We start from the raw sequence: 17,933 nt of genomic DNA, 5'->3' as shown, positions 1-17,933 counted from the left end.
TGATTTCATCATTTTTAACTCTTTGTATTTTTATCTTATAAATATATTGGGTGAAGGCTTTATTATATCAGGTTTGTTCCTAAAAAGGTTTTTATTATGTTTCTTTAATGTGTTAGCTTTGCATGTTCAAAGAACTCAACCAAGAGGGCCAGTTAGAGCATTGTATTATCCTTAGTTTGTATATTTTGGCTTCTTACTTTTGTAATAAAGAACGTTTAAACACAAGATTTGACATGATTAAGGTAGTTTGTATATTTTTCATCTTGTTTAGTCTAAAACTGAAACCTTTTTCATCATTGGTCCTTATAATATCAAGTTTCATCACATGGACTTCCTGATTACGGTGATTATTGTTCTTATTATAAGGTTCTATATAGATTGTGTTCAATATTTTAAGGTTTCGAGAACCTAAATCAATATGAATCATTGAATTATATTCCATCGTTGAAAATGTTTTAATTTGTGACCAAACTTGGTTTAAAATCACAATGAACAAGTTGACATCTGAATATTTTGGCCTTCTCAAAGGCCTATTTATCGACTTTTAAATCACAACACCAGATATTCTAAAGGTTTATTTTTATAAACTATTATTTATATATTTTAACATTTAACTTAGCAGGACACTAAATTAATAAAGGAATTAAGGAAAACGAAAAAAAAAGGACGATAAACAGTACAAGTGGTTTGGGTATGTATAAATGGAAGTAATAACCATTTAGGGGGTGTATGGCAAAAAAGCTTATTGCTTATTAGTTTATTAGCTTATAAGTTAATAAGTAAGTGTAGGGTAACTTATGAAAAATGACGTATTAGAGGTTCCCCACCGGAATAAGTTATTTTAATCCAAACACTTTTTTAACTTATAGTGATGTGGAACCTAATAAGTTGTTTTAAAAAAGCTTAGTCAAACATCCCATTAATACGGTATGGTAATTCTCTTGAAAAATAAATGTCATTTAATATTCATTTCTAGAAGTGAATGCAAAATGGTTTTAACTCTAAAGAGATCAAATTATTCGCCGCCTGCCGCTTTGTGCGGGTAGACGGCTATATATATATATATATATATATATATATATATATATATATATATATATATATATATATATATATATATATAAGAGTATGATCAAATAAGAACACCTAAAAGGTTGAAAACACGAAAATAGATCTAAACCATTTAAATCTTTAGATGTTATTATTAAACGAACGATTTATGAAAAATTCTAAAGTTAGTGGCATAAGGGCATAATAGAAATTGCAAATTTATCTATTTCCTAAAATTTCTCACCAACTATCGTCTTTCCTTTTATATTCCCGTATCTCTCTCTCTATCTCTCTCTCTCTAGGGTTTCATAATAAACTGCCTCCCTCTATGAATTCAGTTCCATGTTCTTTCCTCTCTTCAGCCGCCCACACCGTATTCACCAACATGGGTGATGCTGATGGTAAAGACGAGAAGCATGTAGCACCACCATCTGGATTTGCAGTTCGTGACGATGAATGCATCTGAATCCTTTTGTTATGCAACGGAAGATGATGAAGAAACCCAAATACATTTGGGTCCCAAAATTAGCATCAACGAAAACCTCGAAAAGGATAAGGTCATCCAAAAATTAATATATTATCAGTATCTTCTAATCTTTTTGTTCATATTTCTCATTCTCATCGCATCTTAATTCTTTCGTGTTTCTTGATTGATTGGGCTGTGAATCGGAATCGTTGTTCAATTTGTAAATCATATTTTTCATCTGAATCATATGTGCGTTTAAATCATTTGCTGATTCATGATTTGATTTCAGATTAATTTCATGTTCTTCTTTGATCGATTCCAAAATTTTTGTATAATTTCTAAATCTCAGTAGTTTTTTTCTTAATTGTGAAAATCAATTTCATGAAGTTCTAATTTGTATGAGGTCTTAATTCCATTGACTAATTTCAATTAGTATTTCTCATCATTCACGGAGATATGAAGATTTACCGATTATTGAATGATTAGAGATTATGTTGTAAATTTTTATTAATGAATGACCGAGATTAGATAAAGAATAGAATGTTTATTGTGAAATTAGGTGTTTGATCAGAAAAATGGTTTGGATTCAAAATTTGAAGAACATAATGAAGAACTGATGAAGAACAATATGAACGAAAATGAAGAACATGAAAGAACTTGTTGAAGTTGGGTGTTTTTTTCTAATATTATAGACAGTAAAGGAGAAAGGGAAGTTTACCTCATTGGAAGGAGAATCACGCAAAGAGGTTCACATGTCTAAATATCATATGCACCTCAAGTAATCTCAAGAAAAATAGAGACCCATCGAATCTTGATTGAAAATTTTGATATTCAATTCCTTCATCAGCGAAGCTTCAAGTATCAATACGATTACCATTAAAAATCAATGTTAGCCTTTGATCATTAACACTTTACTGTCGAATTCCTTAATCAAAAAAAGAATGTTTGATTATTTTTGTTATAATCATTTATGATAATAAATAATGTTGTCCAGATGATTAGAAGACACCGATAAGAATCGTTTATGATTATAACTATTTGCAATATAAACAACTAGATAACCCGTTATAATTATTTATGATTGTAACACTATATGATTTTGCTACCAATCATTTATTTTAATATTTCTTTTATCATATTATAGTATTTACATAATATTGTCATTTTGTAGATATTGATCAAAGAAAAAGGAATGTTCGAATTTTTTTAGGCATCACTACTGCTTACACAAGCTCACGAGCCATTTGATTCAAACAGAAGAATGAGGATACAACTGATTCAAGAAAATGATTGACACAATGATGAATTTTGTAATTTTTTCCATTGAAGTGGTTTAATCATTACCGAATGTAATTATGTATAAGTGTTAGAAATTAGTTTAAACATTCATTTATAAATATAAAATATTGTAGAAACTCAATCTTTGAAAGATTTATTTATCAATATAATAGTGTTTGGAAGGATAATGAATTATTAATGTATTGATTTTTTTTATTTGTCAATATATTCATGTATGATTAGTAGTTAATTTTTTTATTCATTTAAAAATATAAAATTATCTTTAAATTGTGTTGTATTCATTTACGATTGCAACCGTATATTTTTATAATTACAAATGTGTTTAATTCATACATATTTGATAATATTATGATGAATTATAAATAAAAAAAAATCAATTTTTTTATTTAACGAAAAAATGAATACAAATTATTTTTATCATCCACTAATATAAAAACGTTTAATTTTTTTAGGTAATTGTAATCAATATCGCTAAATTTTAGGAAATTAATATTTGAATTTAATTTGTTTTAATTTAAATTAAATATACAATTACTAATATACCCTTGCAAAATGATTGGTCCAGAAGTGTCATCGCGTTCTCAACCTTTTTGTTCTCATTTGATCCTTACCCTATATATATATATATATATATATATATATATATATATATATATATATATATATATATATATATATATATATATATATATATATATATATATATATATATATATATATATATATATATGGTGAGGTTCAATAGAGAACCATAATTAACCATGGAACCAATCTTTTATTCAACTTTTAGAACTTATTTTTTATCAAAAAAAAAAAAAAAAAAAAAAAGAAATTCATAACTTTTTATCCTTTTTCCAATGTGAATTTTCGAAAATTCACAACGTGAATCTAGATTCACATTCACAATGTTAATACATGAATTTAGATATTTTTAGATTATTTTTTCGATAAATAATAAGTTCTAGAAATTGAAAAAAAGATTTGGTTCCTTGAAGAACCCATAATTATGGTTCTCTATTGAACTTTTCCATATATATATATATATATATATATATATATATATATATATATATATATATATATATATATATATATATATATATATAGCTTAAATATATTATTAAATTTAATAGATAGCATTTAATTGTTCTTACGACACAAACGATCTCATTTATATTCCAAAATTTTGTAATATTAAATATTAGTTTAATTATACAAATACAATTAACATATAAATATAGTTAGAATCATATATATATATATATATATATATATATATATATATATATATAATAAATAAACATTAATATTTATATATAAATTGTCCAATAAAATAGTTAAACCTATAAAAGCTAACACTCTATCCAAAACAAGAATGTCACTGTTTATTGAAAACTCTTAAAATAAAGCTGCATGAATTGTCATATCTAAATTTTTTAGTTGAATTCATTTTACTTTTTTTATGTTATAAATTTGATCTTATTAGCTAAGGTTCTTCATCATTCTTTCAAAATTGTTTCCACTCAGTTACACATTTCTGAGTACACATTTCTCAGTTCTTTCATCCTTCCATATTATTTACATAATTAGATCTTTCATACATAATTAATTATTTCATATATTTAACATAAGGTATGTATAGTTTTTAAATATTTTGCATATATTTTGTGTGAAACTATGTATGTGTGTATATATATATATATATATATATATATATATATATATATATATATATATATGTACATACTAATTTGCATTTGTTATTGTACGATTTGTCTTGCAGTTACATTTATGGCTCTAAATCGTCCATTTATGATTAGTATCTATTGGGGTCGTAATGTTGAATATGAGAATGGAATCATCAAGGGAGACGAATCAACTTTGTGTGCTTCTGACATTATTAGGCAAAAAATACGGTACAAACAATTTCAAGATTTGGTTTATGCACTTGTTGGAGTCGAAAAATCTTTATATAAGTTAAATATGTCATTATGTTACTAATATTGTAGGAGATGTAATATTGAACCACTTATAAATGATTCAACCTTAGACATGTTATATTATTTAGCAGAGACTGATGAAAATTATTGGGGTCAAGTTCGTGTTGAATTTAATGAAATATTGCCACCTATAAATACTAGTTTGGTAGATCTCCTTTGTAATTTTGAAGTACCATTTCTTTTGTCGAGCGATGATAGATTTGAGCCAAATAATGAGTTTGGAGTTGATGATCCCAACTTAAAATCCAACAGTGAGTCATTAAGCCATATTGAGGAAGACTTTAATGACGTGAGTGACAATCCAGTTGTAGACTATATGAATGATGTTGGAAATATAGGAGATGATGTCATAGAAAATTTATAGGAAAACATTCATATAGATGTTTGGAAGGAAACAGAAAACAAAATCAGTTTAGGAATGCAATTTGAAAGTAAGCAGCATGTGAAAAATGCAGTAATACTTTGGTCTATCAGTCAAAATAGATAGTTTAAAGTGTATGAAAATAAACATAACAAATGGGAAGCAAAATGTAAGACTGATGTGGGTGAAGGAGAAAGCTATAGTTCTATGCACCATCCACAACCTTGTCAATGGTATATCCATGCAATTAAGTAGAAAAATGATCATATGTGGCTGATTACGCGTTGGGTGGATGCACACAATTGTTTTGGATCTTGTACCGATGATAATAATAGAAATTTAAACTCTAGAGTTATTGCCTCATACATTCTCCATTCCATTCAAAAGGATGTTGCTTATCCGGTGAAACATGTACAGTCAGATATAAAAGATCATTTTCATGTTGACGTTACTTATTTGAAGGCATGACATGGAAGAAGAAAAGCCATAAAGACTATTTATGGAACTTGGGAAAGTAACTTTGTTGAGTTGCCCAAGTATGTTGCAGCCTTGCAGGCTTAAAACCCTGATACAGTTGTCAAGTGGTTTCATAACCAAAATAGCTCATCACAAGTGGCAAAATTCAAATATATTTTTTTGGGCTTTTGGACCAACTATTAAAGCATTTCATCTGTGTCGCCCTGTAATTTCTATCAATGGTGCTCATTTGAAGGGTTCTTACAAAGGAAAATTGCTTGTTGTTGTTTCAAAATGTTGTGCATTTCATCTGTGTCGCCCTGTAATTTCTATCGATGCCATTGTTGATAACGAGACAATTAATAGTTGGTGTTGGTTTTTGGATCATTTTAGAAATTTTGTTGCTTCGAATAGGTAGTTATTTGTTCTTTCTGATAGGCACAAATGAATCATTCATGCAATCGAAAATCTAGAGGAGTGGAAAGAGCCATTAGCATACCATCGTTTTTGTCTGAGGCATGTCAGAAGTAATCTCATGAAAAGTTACAAGAATGTGAGCGTTAAAAAAATTGTTGGTCTATTGGTAGCACCACATAAAAAAGGCAGTTCGCTAAGTATATAAGGGAAATAAAAGCAATCAACATAGAAGATTGGCAGTATTTTAGGGAAATTAAAAGAAGTCAATTGTGACTTTTATATGATGAAAATCATCGATAGGGTTTCTTAACGACCAGTATCTCTGAGAGTATGAACAATGCATTATGAGGAGCGAGACAATTGCCAATTAGGGCGTGTATTGACCTTCAATTCAATAGAACTGTGCAAATTTTCAGAAAGCATAGTGCTATTGCAATGAACTGTATTACACCTCTACCAAAATGTTTGTGGCGTCTATTTCTTAAACGTGACACTCATGCACAAAGTCATGTTTTATTTGAGTTTCACTACAATGAAGGTGTTTACAGAATTGTCACAAGGTCACAAATATAAATGGAACTAAAGGAAATACATAAACTGATAATTACTTTCAACATATGTGTACTTGTGGTAAGTGGCAAATAGAGATATTTTCATGTTCACATGCACTTGCAGTTTTTCGGAATAGAGGGGACAACCCTCGTTCTTTTGTGAATAATGTGTACACTACTATGACATACAGACGACAATACAATTTTTTGCTTTGTATCACTTCCTCATGTTGATTATTGGTTAGATTCAAATTAGACGATTATGACGTACAAACAACAATAAAATTTTGGGTTTGTACCACTTCCTCATGCTGATTATTGGTTGGATTCAAACTGGACGATTGAAGCAGATTACTCAAAACTTTCCGTTCATCGAGGACGAAGGCGTGCAAACCGAATTCGTAATGAGATGGACATTCGTCATCCTGATGAACCTCGCAGATGTACACTATGCCACCAACCAGGTCACAATAGAAGAAATTGTTCAAATTCTCAACCAAGATTCAATGAGTAGTAAACTATGTTTTTGGTTGATTGTGTTGTAATTTCATGTTTAGTTGATCTTGTATTTTCCTGTGTGATTTTGTACTATGATTTCTGAATTTAAGTAATGTAATATCAATTGTGTTTTCTTATTTCTTATTATTACAATATTAAACATTAGTATTAATGGAAATGTATAAATGAGATATTTTGGTATTGAAAACTAATAAGCGTCACTTATAAATTAAATAATATATTTATGCTAAATATTATTAAAATTAAGTAAATATACAAAATACATATAAAAATATAGTAGAAATTAGTAGTAACATATTTCATAAAATAAGGGTCAATGTTAAATATTTTTATGAACTATTTTGTAAATTTAATAAGATGTAGTAGTAACATATTTTTATAAGATAAGGGACCAATGTTGTAAGTTATAAGAGACTATAAGTGTGTTGATATTATATAAATTAGGTAAATGTAGAAAAAATATATTTAAAAGGATAACAACATATTTTAAAAGACAAATGAGCAATATTATAAGTTTTGGAGATCTTTTTTAAGTATTGATTTAGTGGCGAGAAACCCCATTTCTACAAATACAATTAAAAAAGTTTCATTTCCACAAAGCTTTTGATATCAAAACTGTCCCTTTTTGCAAATAACTTGTTGTATAGACTAGCTTACCATTTAATGTTATAAATATTTGTCTATAAAGATTCTAATTTTGAAAACTAAGTATAATTTCCTTCAATTGATTTGTAATTAGATTAACCATCTGATGTTATAAATATTTGTCTATAAAGATTTTAATTTTGAAAACTAAGTATAATTTCCTTCGATTGGTTTGTAATTTGATTTAATTTGAAAATGATCCACATATTTACTTTTGGTTGCAAAAAAAAAAAGGATTCTGAAGATGAGTATTATTTTTCATAGTTTCCATTTGAATATTTGTTTGTTTTGAAGGATTTATGTATATTTGGCAGAACGTAAAATTGGAAATTATGGTTTAAAGGCATTATTCCTTAGGCAATACCCTAATTGGAATGGTTGCTAAATAATGTTTTAGAATTTATTTTAAAAGATCTCTATTTGATTTATTTATGTGCATTATTAATTTTTGCATGTTATCATACATGAAAGATTTGTTTGAACATTTAGGGAATGTTTGTTTTTTCTACCGTATTTGATTTTTCATTTTTGATCAGGGACGGTTCTACTATGGTGCCTATAGTGATTATAGACACTGGCAACCTCTGTTTTTTCGGATACAGTTTAAAATTTTTTGAATTTTTCGTTTTTTTTTTTTTTTTTTAATATTTGTGTCATTATGTAAAAAGAAAAACGTGCCGCTGACAACACCTATTATGAAATCTTGGGTTCATCCCTGGTTTTGACCACTTCTTGTTCTGTCGTGGAGCACATGCACACCACTTGATCATTTGTAACCGATTAATTTTCATAAGACTTCTGACTTAAAAATTAATGGGTATGTGTTTTGTGACATAACATTGGACTCTCATCTTTAAACATCTTCACATCTTACTTTAAATTATATTATTTTATATAAATTTGTTTTATTATTTTTTTTCAACAATATTTTATTATTTTAATAATATTATGAAGAATATTATCAACAATTCGAGTATATTTTACATAATTTCAAAATCGTTTGATAAATTTCATATAAATAATTTTTTTTTTGTTACATTGTCTATAACTAAATATTAATAAATTATAAGGTTAATTATTAAAGTTACCAAATTTATCGAAGCTAATTGGAAAAATAATCATCGTCTTCGAAAAATTAACAAAATAAATACGTTTTTCGTTAAAATAACAATTTTATTTATTGTTATTTAGCAAATATTAAGCTTAATTATTTTATATACACGTTTTTAAAAATTGTATTATCATAATGATATTTGTATTGATTTCCATATGATTAACTAAATAAAATTTTGATTTAGAATTAGGGAAAAATGACATAAAAGCCCTTAAGTTTTCACAAAAATATCGATTTTACTTTTGGACGTGTTTTATGTCCAGTAAAGACCAAAGTTTTGTTTAATTTGTTCATTTTTACCCTTGTATTCGGTTTTCAGGTAACTTACCGGCTACCTAATGCCATTAAAGCCCTTGAATTTTCAAAAATGTTTGGATTTACCCTTAAGTTTTTCAAAAATATTCAGATTTACCCTTACATTGATTGTTGTTGTTTGTTGTTGTTGTTGTTGTTGTTATTATTATTATTATTATTATTATTATTATTATTATTATTATTATTATTAATTTTATAAAAAAAAAAATTATACATACATTTTTAAATGTATAAAAATATTTTTTATACATTTTTAAATGTATAAAAATATTTATACACACATTTTTAAATATATAAAAATATTTTTACTAACATAAATATGATTTTAAAAAGATATGTACTTGTATTTTGTATTTGTATACATTTGAAAACCCTAAATCTTCATCTATAATTGTTGAATCGAACAGAAAAAGTTTGATAAATTAAAAAATATCGTCAATGACTGATTTTACAAAAACAAATGTTTCAGATCAATATAAAAGTGGATGCATTTCGTGATCTTTTTGTGAACTTACAACAATCATAAATGAAGTTTACACTCGTATTTGACATTTCGTTATCAATTTTTGAGATAAAAACAGTTAATGAATGATTTTAAGTTGATAATACTTAATTTTTATAGCGATCAAGTGTTTTTGTCGATGTTTTTTTGAATTATATTCTGTATATTTTCCATTTACGAGTGTTATTTGTAGATCATTTATTATTATCTACTCACTATTAACCAAATATAGTTGAATAATATAGGTTTTTTCAAATTTTATACTAAATCTTATCTGTAATCGAGTGTTTTTATTGAGGTTTTCTAATTAGGAGGGTTTTATAATTGTTACGTTATGTTTTTAATTAATTAATATTTATTTTGCTTATCTATTTAGTATGATGTTTGATAATAAATACATATTTATACTTGGTAATATGTACAAATATAGATAATTAGATCTTTTATATAATATAAACCATATAAATACACATTTTTATATTTATATGTACATAACATATTTTTATATAAAATAAATATATATTTATACTTATACCTACTAAATACAAATAAATACATTTTAAATATATAAATACATTTCTATAGGAATACATGGGCTTTCAAATGTATATATAAATATTAAATACAAGTATATATATTTTTAAAAATATATTTATATTAGTAAAAATATTTTTATACATTTAAAAATATGTGTATAAAATATTTTTATACATTTAAAAATGTATTAATAATAATAATAATAATAATAATAATAATAATAAGAAGAAGAAGAAGAATCATCAAAATAACTATCAAGGTAACGGTAAATTCGAACATTTTTGAAAAAATTAAAGGTAAATCCGAATATTTTTGAAAATTCAAGGGCTTTACTAGTATTAGGTAACCTAGGTAACCGGCACAAGGGTAAAAATGAACAAATTAAACAAAACTTCGGGCTTTATTGGACATAAAACACGTCCAAGGGTAAAACCGACATTTTTGTGAAAACTTAAGGGTTTTTATGTCATTTCCTTTTAGAATTATTTTTAACTATTATATGGTTAATTTCAACCTTATTGCAGCAGTCTTTAGATGTTAAAAAATAAACAGTAATGCAGATGTTTAGTCCACTTCTTCTGTTGGTCCATAAACATTTTTGTTTAAAAAAGACAAAATTGCAAAAATGATCCCTGTGGTATGCATTTTTTTTGGGGTTTTAGTCCAAACATCGACTTTTTTGGATTCATGGTTCTTTTGGCTTAGTTTGTACGGAAATTTGGTCCCCCGACTTAACTGCCATTAAGTTTTTGCTGTTAACCTCCTCATGTGCATCTCACATGAGGGTATATTTGTCTTTTCACTTCTAAATGACCATTTTTGCACCTAATTTTTTTTAAAAAGTATTACTTTTTTATTTATTTTAATAATGAAAAAATAAAAGATTTCTCTCTCTCTCTCTCTCTCTCTCTCTCTCTCTTTCTCTCTCTTTCTCTCAAAAGCACACAGTCCCAGATGACGTTATGATGTTATCCCTCCTCTTCATATATAAATCAGTTTTTACATTCATGTACAAGGAGATGTAATAGTGCTTCTGTTTACATAAAACGTCTGCATAAAGATTTCTTAGCTGCCTAAGTTCAAAACTAAACACCATGCCCACTATCAACTTCACTTTGAAGTATCTACTAGAAGTCCATGTGCAATCCAATTTCAATCACGAAGAAAAACTTATCTCAATAACCTTGCTCATAAGTTGAGCTATCAACCAATGCCTACATATGCCTCCAACTTATCTCCTCTCTTATCTCCCTATTTGCAGCCTTCTAAGCCCTAAAAATGATGTCAACATATGCCTCCAACATCGACTTCCTCATGAAAGGAATTTGAGACCTAATCATTGCTAGTGATTCCTTCACAAGTTGTCTAGATAACATAAATGAGAATGTTAAAAATCATCTTTCTTGACCTATTTTCAAATATAATGGGGATATTAAGCATTTGATGAGCATTAATTTCAAGTCCTATATACTCTCATCCTCAAAATCGAACAACATGAATGCTTTACGAAGAGCAAACACTCTATGAACATTCACTTTGTTCTTCAAAGCAAAGAAAAAGGCGATCGAATCAGAAGTTTATCAAAGATCAAACCCTCAATTTGGAAGAATCAGAAGAAATCAATAGAATGAGAACAAATTGACAATCAATCGATAGCAATCAGCAAAGTAGAAATCGATTTTAATTTTGTGAAATTAAGCCAATCGATAACCAATATCTTGCTGTTAAAATAAAGAACCCATCTCAGGAAGAAGACGGCGCGGAGGATGAATCCGACAGCATCGACATCGGTGGAACAGCGAACGAAGTGCTTGAGTAGGGGAAAAGGTGGCTGAAGAATGTGATGGTCAATGGTCTCGTTTCAACGACTGGTTGAGGAAGAAGATGAAGTGTAAATGCATATGGGTAACAGAGGGCAAAGTTGTTTATATGGAAAAACCCTTGACCGAATTTAAAGTATTCAAAGCTTCAAATGTAGGGAATTTTCGTAGAATCTGAAGGCTGAGTGTAATTTCTTCATATTGGGTTTTTGATTGATTGAACTTCTATGGGTGTTCGCAGGTGATGTGGTTTGAGCTAGCTGAAGTGGTGAAGAAATGAAGATGGAGCAGTACCTGGTGAGATCGATTCCCAATAGTGGGGAAGGTTGTGGAGAGAAAGAGAGAGAGATCTTTTATTTTTTCATTATTAAAATAAATAAAAAAAGGTATTACTTTTTAAAGGTGCAAAAATAATCCTTTAGAAGTGAAAAGACAAATATACGCTCATGTGAAATGCACATGATGAGGTTAACAACAAAAACTTAACGGTAGTTAAGTTGGGGGGCCAATTTTGCGTACAAACTATACCAAAAGGACCATGAATCCAAAAAAATTGAGGTTTAAACTGAAACCCAAAAAAAATACATACCACAGAGACCATTTTTGCAATTTTGTCTTTAAAAAAACAAAAAACAAACTTATGTAATTTTGGAAAATAAGTTAAGAGAAAATCACAATAAATTAACCAAAAAGAACCCCTGCCATTTTAGCAGGAGAAGTCGATAACGAGAAAGTACTGAAGGTGTTTATCTAAAATCACAATAAATTAACCAAAAAAAAACCCAGTGAAACCGACTATCAAATGAACGACTAAGATCACATGATGCCATTATGCCGATGAATCTTTTATGTTATAATCTCTGTTCCCCATATTTTTAATCTCTTGAAATCGTCTCGTTAGTGTTTTCAAAAGAGAGGAAATCCACAGCAGCTCATCATCCTCTTCGTTTCTCAAGGTATTTCAGGCTATACACTTTCTCCGATTCAATTTTACTGCTTTGAACCACAAATATCGCCAAAAAACGATCCGATTTTTGTGTTTTCATACAACTTCCTATACCCATAGCTGTATATACTCATATGAAAATCGATGTTTGATAATTATATGGTGTTTCGAAATGTGTTTTCTGAGTTAATATCACTTCTGAATCAAGTTCAATACGTTTTAGCAGATTTTAAAAGCAAATATACTTGACTGACAGGTCTGCAACAATGGAGACGTTTTTGTTCACATCCGAATCCGTTAACGAAGGCCACCCAGACAAGCTCAGCGACCAGATCTCCGACGCCGTCCTTGACGCCTGCCTAGCACAGGACCCAGACAGCAAGGTTGCTTGTGAAACTTGCACCAAAACGAACATGGTAATGGTTTTTGGTGAAATTACAACCAAAGCTAACATCGATTACGAGAAAATCGTCCGTGATACTTGTCGCGAGATCGGATTTGTTTCCGATGATGTGGGTTTAGACGCCGACAACTGCAAAGTACTCGTCAATATTGAGCAACAAAGCCCCGATATCGCCCAGGGTGTCCATGGTCACTTAACAAAGAAGCCGGAAGAAATCGGCGCCGGTGACCAAGGTCATATGTTTGGTTACGCCACCGATGAGACCCCTGAGCTCATGCCGCTCAGCCATGTTCTTGCGACCAAACTTGGAGCCCGATTAACTGAAGTTCGGAAAAACGGGACCTGCACCTGGCTCCGCCCCGACGGGAAAACCCAGGTCACCGTCGAGTACTTCAACGACAAAGGAGCCATGGTTCCGATACGCGTCCACACCATTCTGATATCGACGCAGCATGATGAAACGGTCACCAACGATGAGATTGCCGCTGATCTGGAAGAGCATGTGATCAAACCGGTGGTTCCGACGAATTATCTCGACGAGAAGACAATCTACCATTTGAACCCGTCTGGACGTTTTGTAATCGGTGGACCTCACGGTGACGCTGGTCTTACCGGTCGGAAAATCATCGTTGACACCTACGGTGGTTGGGGTGCTCATGGCGGTGGTGCTTTCTCCGGGAAGGACCCAACCAAGGTGGACCGCAGCGGTGCTTACATTGTCAGGTGACACTTTCTCTCTCTTAATAATCTGGAAACAACAGAAAATCATGAACTGCAAATTGGAAAATAATATTAAATATTATCTTTTCAAAACTTTCACTTTACACCTTGGAGTATGTTTTTATTACTATGGTAACCCTAAAGCGAAATCCAGACTTCAGCCCCCATATATTTTAACATATAACCCTCTAAATTAAATGCAAGATACAAAAAGTTTTAAGTAATAATGAGTTGAAGTTGATTAAGGTATTATTGATTTAGGACTTTTTTCTTCTCTATTAAACCATGTTCAAGAAGTAAAAAAGGAAACAACCCTCTAATATGTACAAGAAGTAAAAAAGGAAACAACCCTCTAATATGTAACTCTGGGTCTGAAGTGTTATGGTTAAATTAGGCAAGCTGCCAAGAGCATTGTGGCTTGTGGGGTCGCAAGAAGGGCCATTGTTCAAGTCTCGTATGCTATTGGTATCCCTGAGCCATTGTCGGTTTTTGTGGACACATATGGAACAGGGAAGATTCATGACAAAGAGATTTTGAAGATTGTGAATGAGAACTTTGATTTTAGGCCTGGAATGATCTCGATTGATCTTGATTTAAAAAGAGGTGGTAATGGGAGGTTCTTGAAGACCGCTGCTTATGGACATTTTGGTAGGGATGATCCCGACTTCACGTGGGAGGTGGTGAAGGACCTTAAGTGGGTTAACCCTCAAGCTTAAGATAATATTGATTCGATGAACTCCCTAAAACTAAAACTAATCAATGTTGTCTTGAAGGTTTACTTATCTTATGGGTTTAGGATATAGCATTTTATTTGGTCTTATTAACTTATTTGGTTTGTGGCATTCTATGCTTGTTTACTATATGGTTTGGTTTGGTTTTGTTTGTTGCTTTATAATATGAATCTTAGAATCAATGGTGATCCCTTATAGTATATCTAGAATCTTTATTATTATTTTTTTTGGAATGCATATGCTAGGAAAAAACATAAATAATGACATGGATATAGCGGATTGTATTTTATAACCAAGAGAGCCAACCGGCTTTAACTATGTTTTTCTATGACATCTTTAATGGGTTATAGTGACATGGTGTGCTTTAGCAGTTGAAAATTGATATATGGGTCGGTCTTTGGTCTTAATGCCATAAGGCAACAAATGGAGCAATCAAATACACATACTTATTAAAATCAATAGATAATAGAAAACGGAAGTATCTTAAATAATTGATTATAAACGGAAGTTAGATATGTTAGACCATCATCTACATATCACAAGCTATGCTAAACTATGCTTATAGTGGATGTGGTGATTATATGGTTGTTGGATAAGGTGTCTAAGTCCATAACTTATTTGGTATATACTTGACCCGACCCGGCATGGTCCATTTGGGTTGCATCTCATTCAAACTATTTATGGATAATTTTATGAGAGTTATACACATATGATTATTAATATATTATAAGTTATAATATATTAATATGAAGTCATGTTATTTAATTAGTCTTAGTCTTAAATTAATTATGAATTAATTTAGAGATTAAAAGGAAGACTAATTAATTGTGGGCTATTATATTTTATATAGTGTGGGCTAATACTCATTTGTTAATGGGCTAAGCTAATATGGAAGTCCATGGATGATCCATGGAGCTTTTAACCCATGGATCCTTGGAAAAGGAAAGGTCATGGGTTATTAGGGTTTCACCCTAACCATGCACACTATATAAGCATGCTTATGGAGCATGAAATGGAGCCTAAAGTGTAACTAGTGAACTAGTGTGTGTGAGCTTGTGTGTGGCCGAAATATACAAGTGTATACACTCTCTCAAAGTTTTCCAAGAGTTTGTGGTGTTTTGTGATTCCATTTGAGGCATTCACACTATTGGTGCTTGGCCCTCAAACTCCTCAAGAACCAAACTCATCAAAAATGTATGTAATCTTTTCTAACTCTTTATGTTGAAATGTTCCCCATGCCATGTTAGATAGGTTATAAACCTTGGAAAATTATTATTTTGCATGTATTTAGACAAACATAGATCCAAGGTTTATTAGGGTTGCATGCACACTTAGGAAGTGTTAGATTGCTCAAAACCCAACAGTGGTATCAGAGACTAGGCTTGCTTGTTTGATACTTGATGCAAAATAGTGAAAAAAGTCGAAATCGTTGCTGTCTGCATGATGGACTCGCCGAGTCCATGGGGGGGACTCGACGAGTCCAAGGAAAACTTCAACCTACTCGTCGAGTAGGTTCATGCACTCGACGAGTAGGATCGAGAGAGTGCATATTTTCGACTTTTGCTGCTGGAAATAGACTAGAAACATTACCCTAAATTGTTTTGGTGTTATAAAACTTATTTTAGTTGGTGTAATGGCTGTTTTAATCCATTTACAATAGCATATATCAAAATTCCATGATTTTATGTGTTCATATGATTCTTGAAATTTTGAAGATCATGTTCATGTTCTTATGAATTTAGGAATTATTTGCTGAATTGTTTAGAATTAATTCTTGATCATTTATGTGTTTTAATGGAGTCCATAATTTGTCCTCAAGTTATGGATTTCCAAAGGTCACTTTTATTTAACACACACTTAAAACACATAAGTTACATGAAAATGAAGAGTCTTCATTTTTATGAACCTTTAATTCATAAGTTATAAAATGAAAAGTTTTGGATGGTTACAAAAGATGAAGAGTCTTGTCCTTAAGTTATGGAGGTTCAAGAGTTACTTCATTAATAAATATATAAATAAAGTGTAACCTTAATTAATTCCATAAGTTATAAAATAAAGAAAAGTAATTCTTTTATTAGTTTAAAGTCTTCCATAACTTGTCCTCAAGTTATGGAACTTGAAGAGTTTTTGGATTAAAACTACTTTAAACACATAAATCATGGAATTAACTAGTTTTGAATAGTTTCAAAATTTGCCCTCAAGTTTTGGAATTTGGAAAAGTTTCACACACTTTAATAAACTTTAATTCCAACACTTAGAATTTTAAAAGTTAAAATTCAACATTTATACTATTTATAACATTAATGGTTAATTATTATATATATGTATAAGAATAAGTCGTTTTACCGTTAGTAGTCTCATTCACGAAGCTGGTCTGTAAGGTGGGTATAAGGTTGTTGCCTATAAAATGACAACTTAATGGGTGTCCACTCTTACCCACCGCTTGCTTGATCGGTGGAGGGTCGTTAGCCGAACGGGTAGGACAATGACTTTAAATTCTCATTAAAAGTATAATGATTATTATAAAGTAACTAAATATTTTTTATTTAATTCCCAATCTTAGTTACTTTAGGAAAAATGTGAATTTGGTGCTAGCCCATGGAATTCACACTTTGTACCTTACCAAGTCATTAGTGGAGCGTGTGTGGTTAACCGGCACACTAACTTGGACTAGTAAGGATCACGAAGGGTGACTTAATGTTTGTCATAGATCAATGGAGCGTGTGTGGTTAACCGGCACATTGATTAGGTGATAATATTAAGGGTGCCAAGTGAATTGGTATGGTTATTCACACCTTGTTTTGTGATCCTCGGCATCCCAGTCACAAAATTTGAGAGGGCACACTCGAGATTGAAACATGCCATTGAAAAGTTCAATGAATCTCAAAAGATCTAGAAATTTCAAATCCAATTAAAACCTAATAAATTATTTCGTTTTTCATGGTGGAAATTGGTGAATCGTCATTCACCTACCTTCAAATATTTTATAGCTTGGATTACGACATCCCTCTTCCAAGTTATAAAATATTGTGTTGGGTCCTAGCCTTAATATTTCATATCGGGTGTTATATTAAGGATTTT

The 17,933-nt window shown here is 30.1% G+C and overlaps 1 protein-coding gene and 1 long non-coding RNA gene across 2 annotated transcripts; both read left to right on the top strand.

The window, feature by feature from the left end:
* Positions 1–1,275: 1,275 nt before the first annotated feature.
* Positions 1,276–2,972, top strand: LOC145003406 (uncharacterized). Its single transcript, XR_013661955.1, has 3 exons — positions 1,276–1,607; positions 2,076–2,404; positions 2,688–2,972. It is a non-coding gene; the product is annotated as an uncharacterized LOC145003406 (long non-coding RNA).
* Positions 2,973–12,808: 9,836 nt separating this feature from the next.
* On the top strand, positions 12,809–15,073 carry LOC145000777 (S-adenosylmethionine synthase 2-like). The gene is made up of 3 exons (XM_078960054.1): positions 12,809–13,008; positions 13,255–14,124; positions 14,516–15,073. The coding sequence occupies exons 2-3, from the start codon at positions 13,265–13,267 to the stop codon at positions 14,835–14,837; spliced, it is 1,182 nt and encodes a 393-aa protein (XP_078816180.1). The 5' UTR covers positions 12,809–13,008; positions 13,255–13,264; the 3' UTR covers positions 14,838–15,073.
* Positions 15,074–17,933: the final 2,860 nt, after the last annotated feature.

This window comes from Lactuca saligna, chromosome 6 (assembly GCF_052625555.1).
Source record: "Lactuca saligna cultivar CGN05327 chromosome 6, ASM5262555v1, whole genome shotgun sequence".
Classification (NCBI taxonomy): domain Eukaryota; kingdom Viridiplantae; phylum Streptophyta; class Magnoliopsida; order Asterales; family Asteraceae; genus Lactuca; species Lactuca saligna.
This window is presented reverse-complemented; position numbering and strand designations above follow the sequence as displayed.

Coding starts and splice junctions, on each gene's coding strand:
- LOC145000777 (XM_078960054.1), top strand. CDS start 13,265: ATGGAGACGTTTTTGTTCACATCCGAATCCGTTAACGAAGGCCACCCA. Junction 14,125..14,515: donor AGCGGTGCTTACATTGTCAG/GTGACACTTTCT, acceptor TGGTTAAATTAG/GCAAGCTGCCAAGAGCATTG.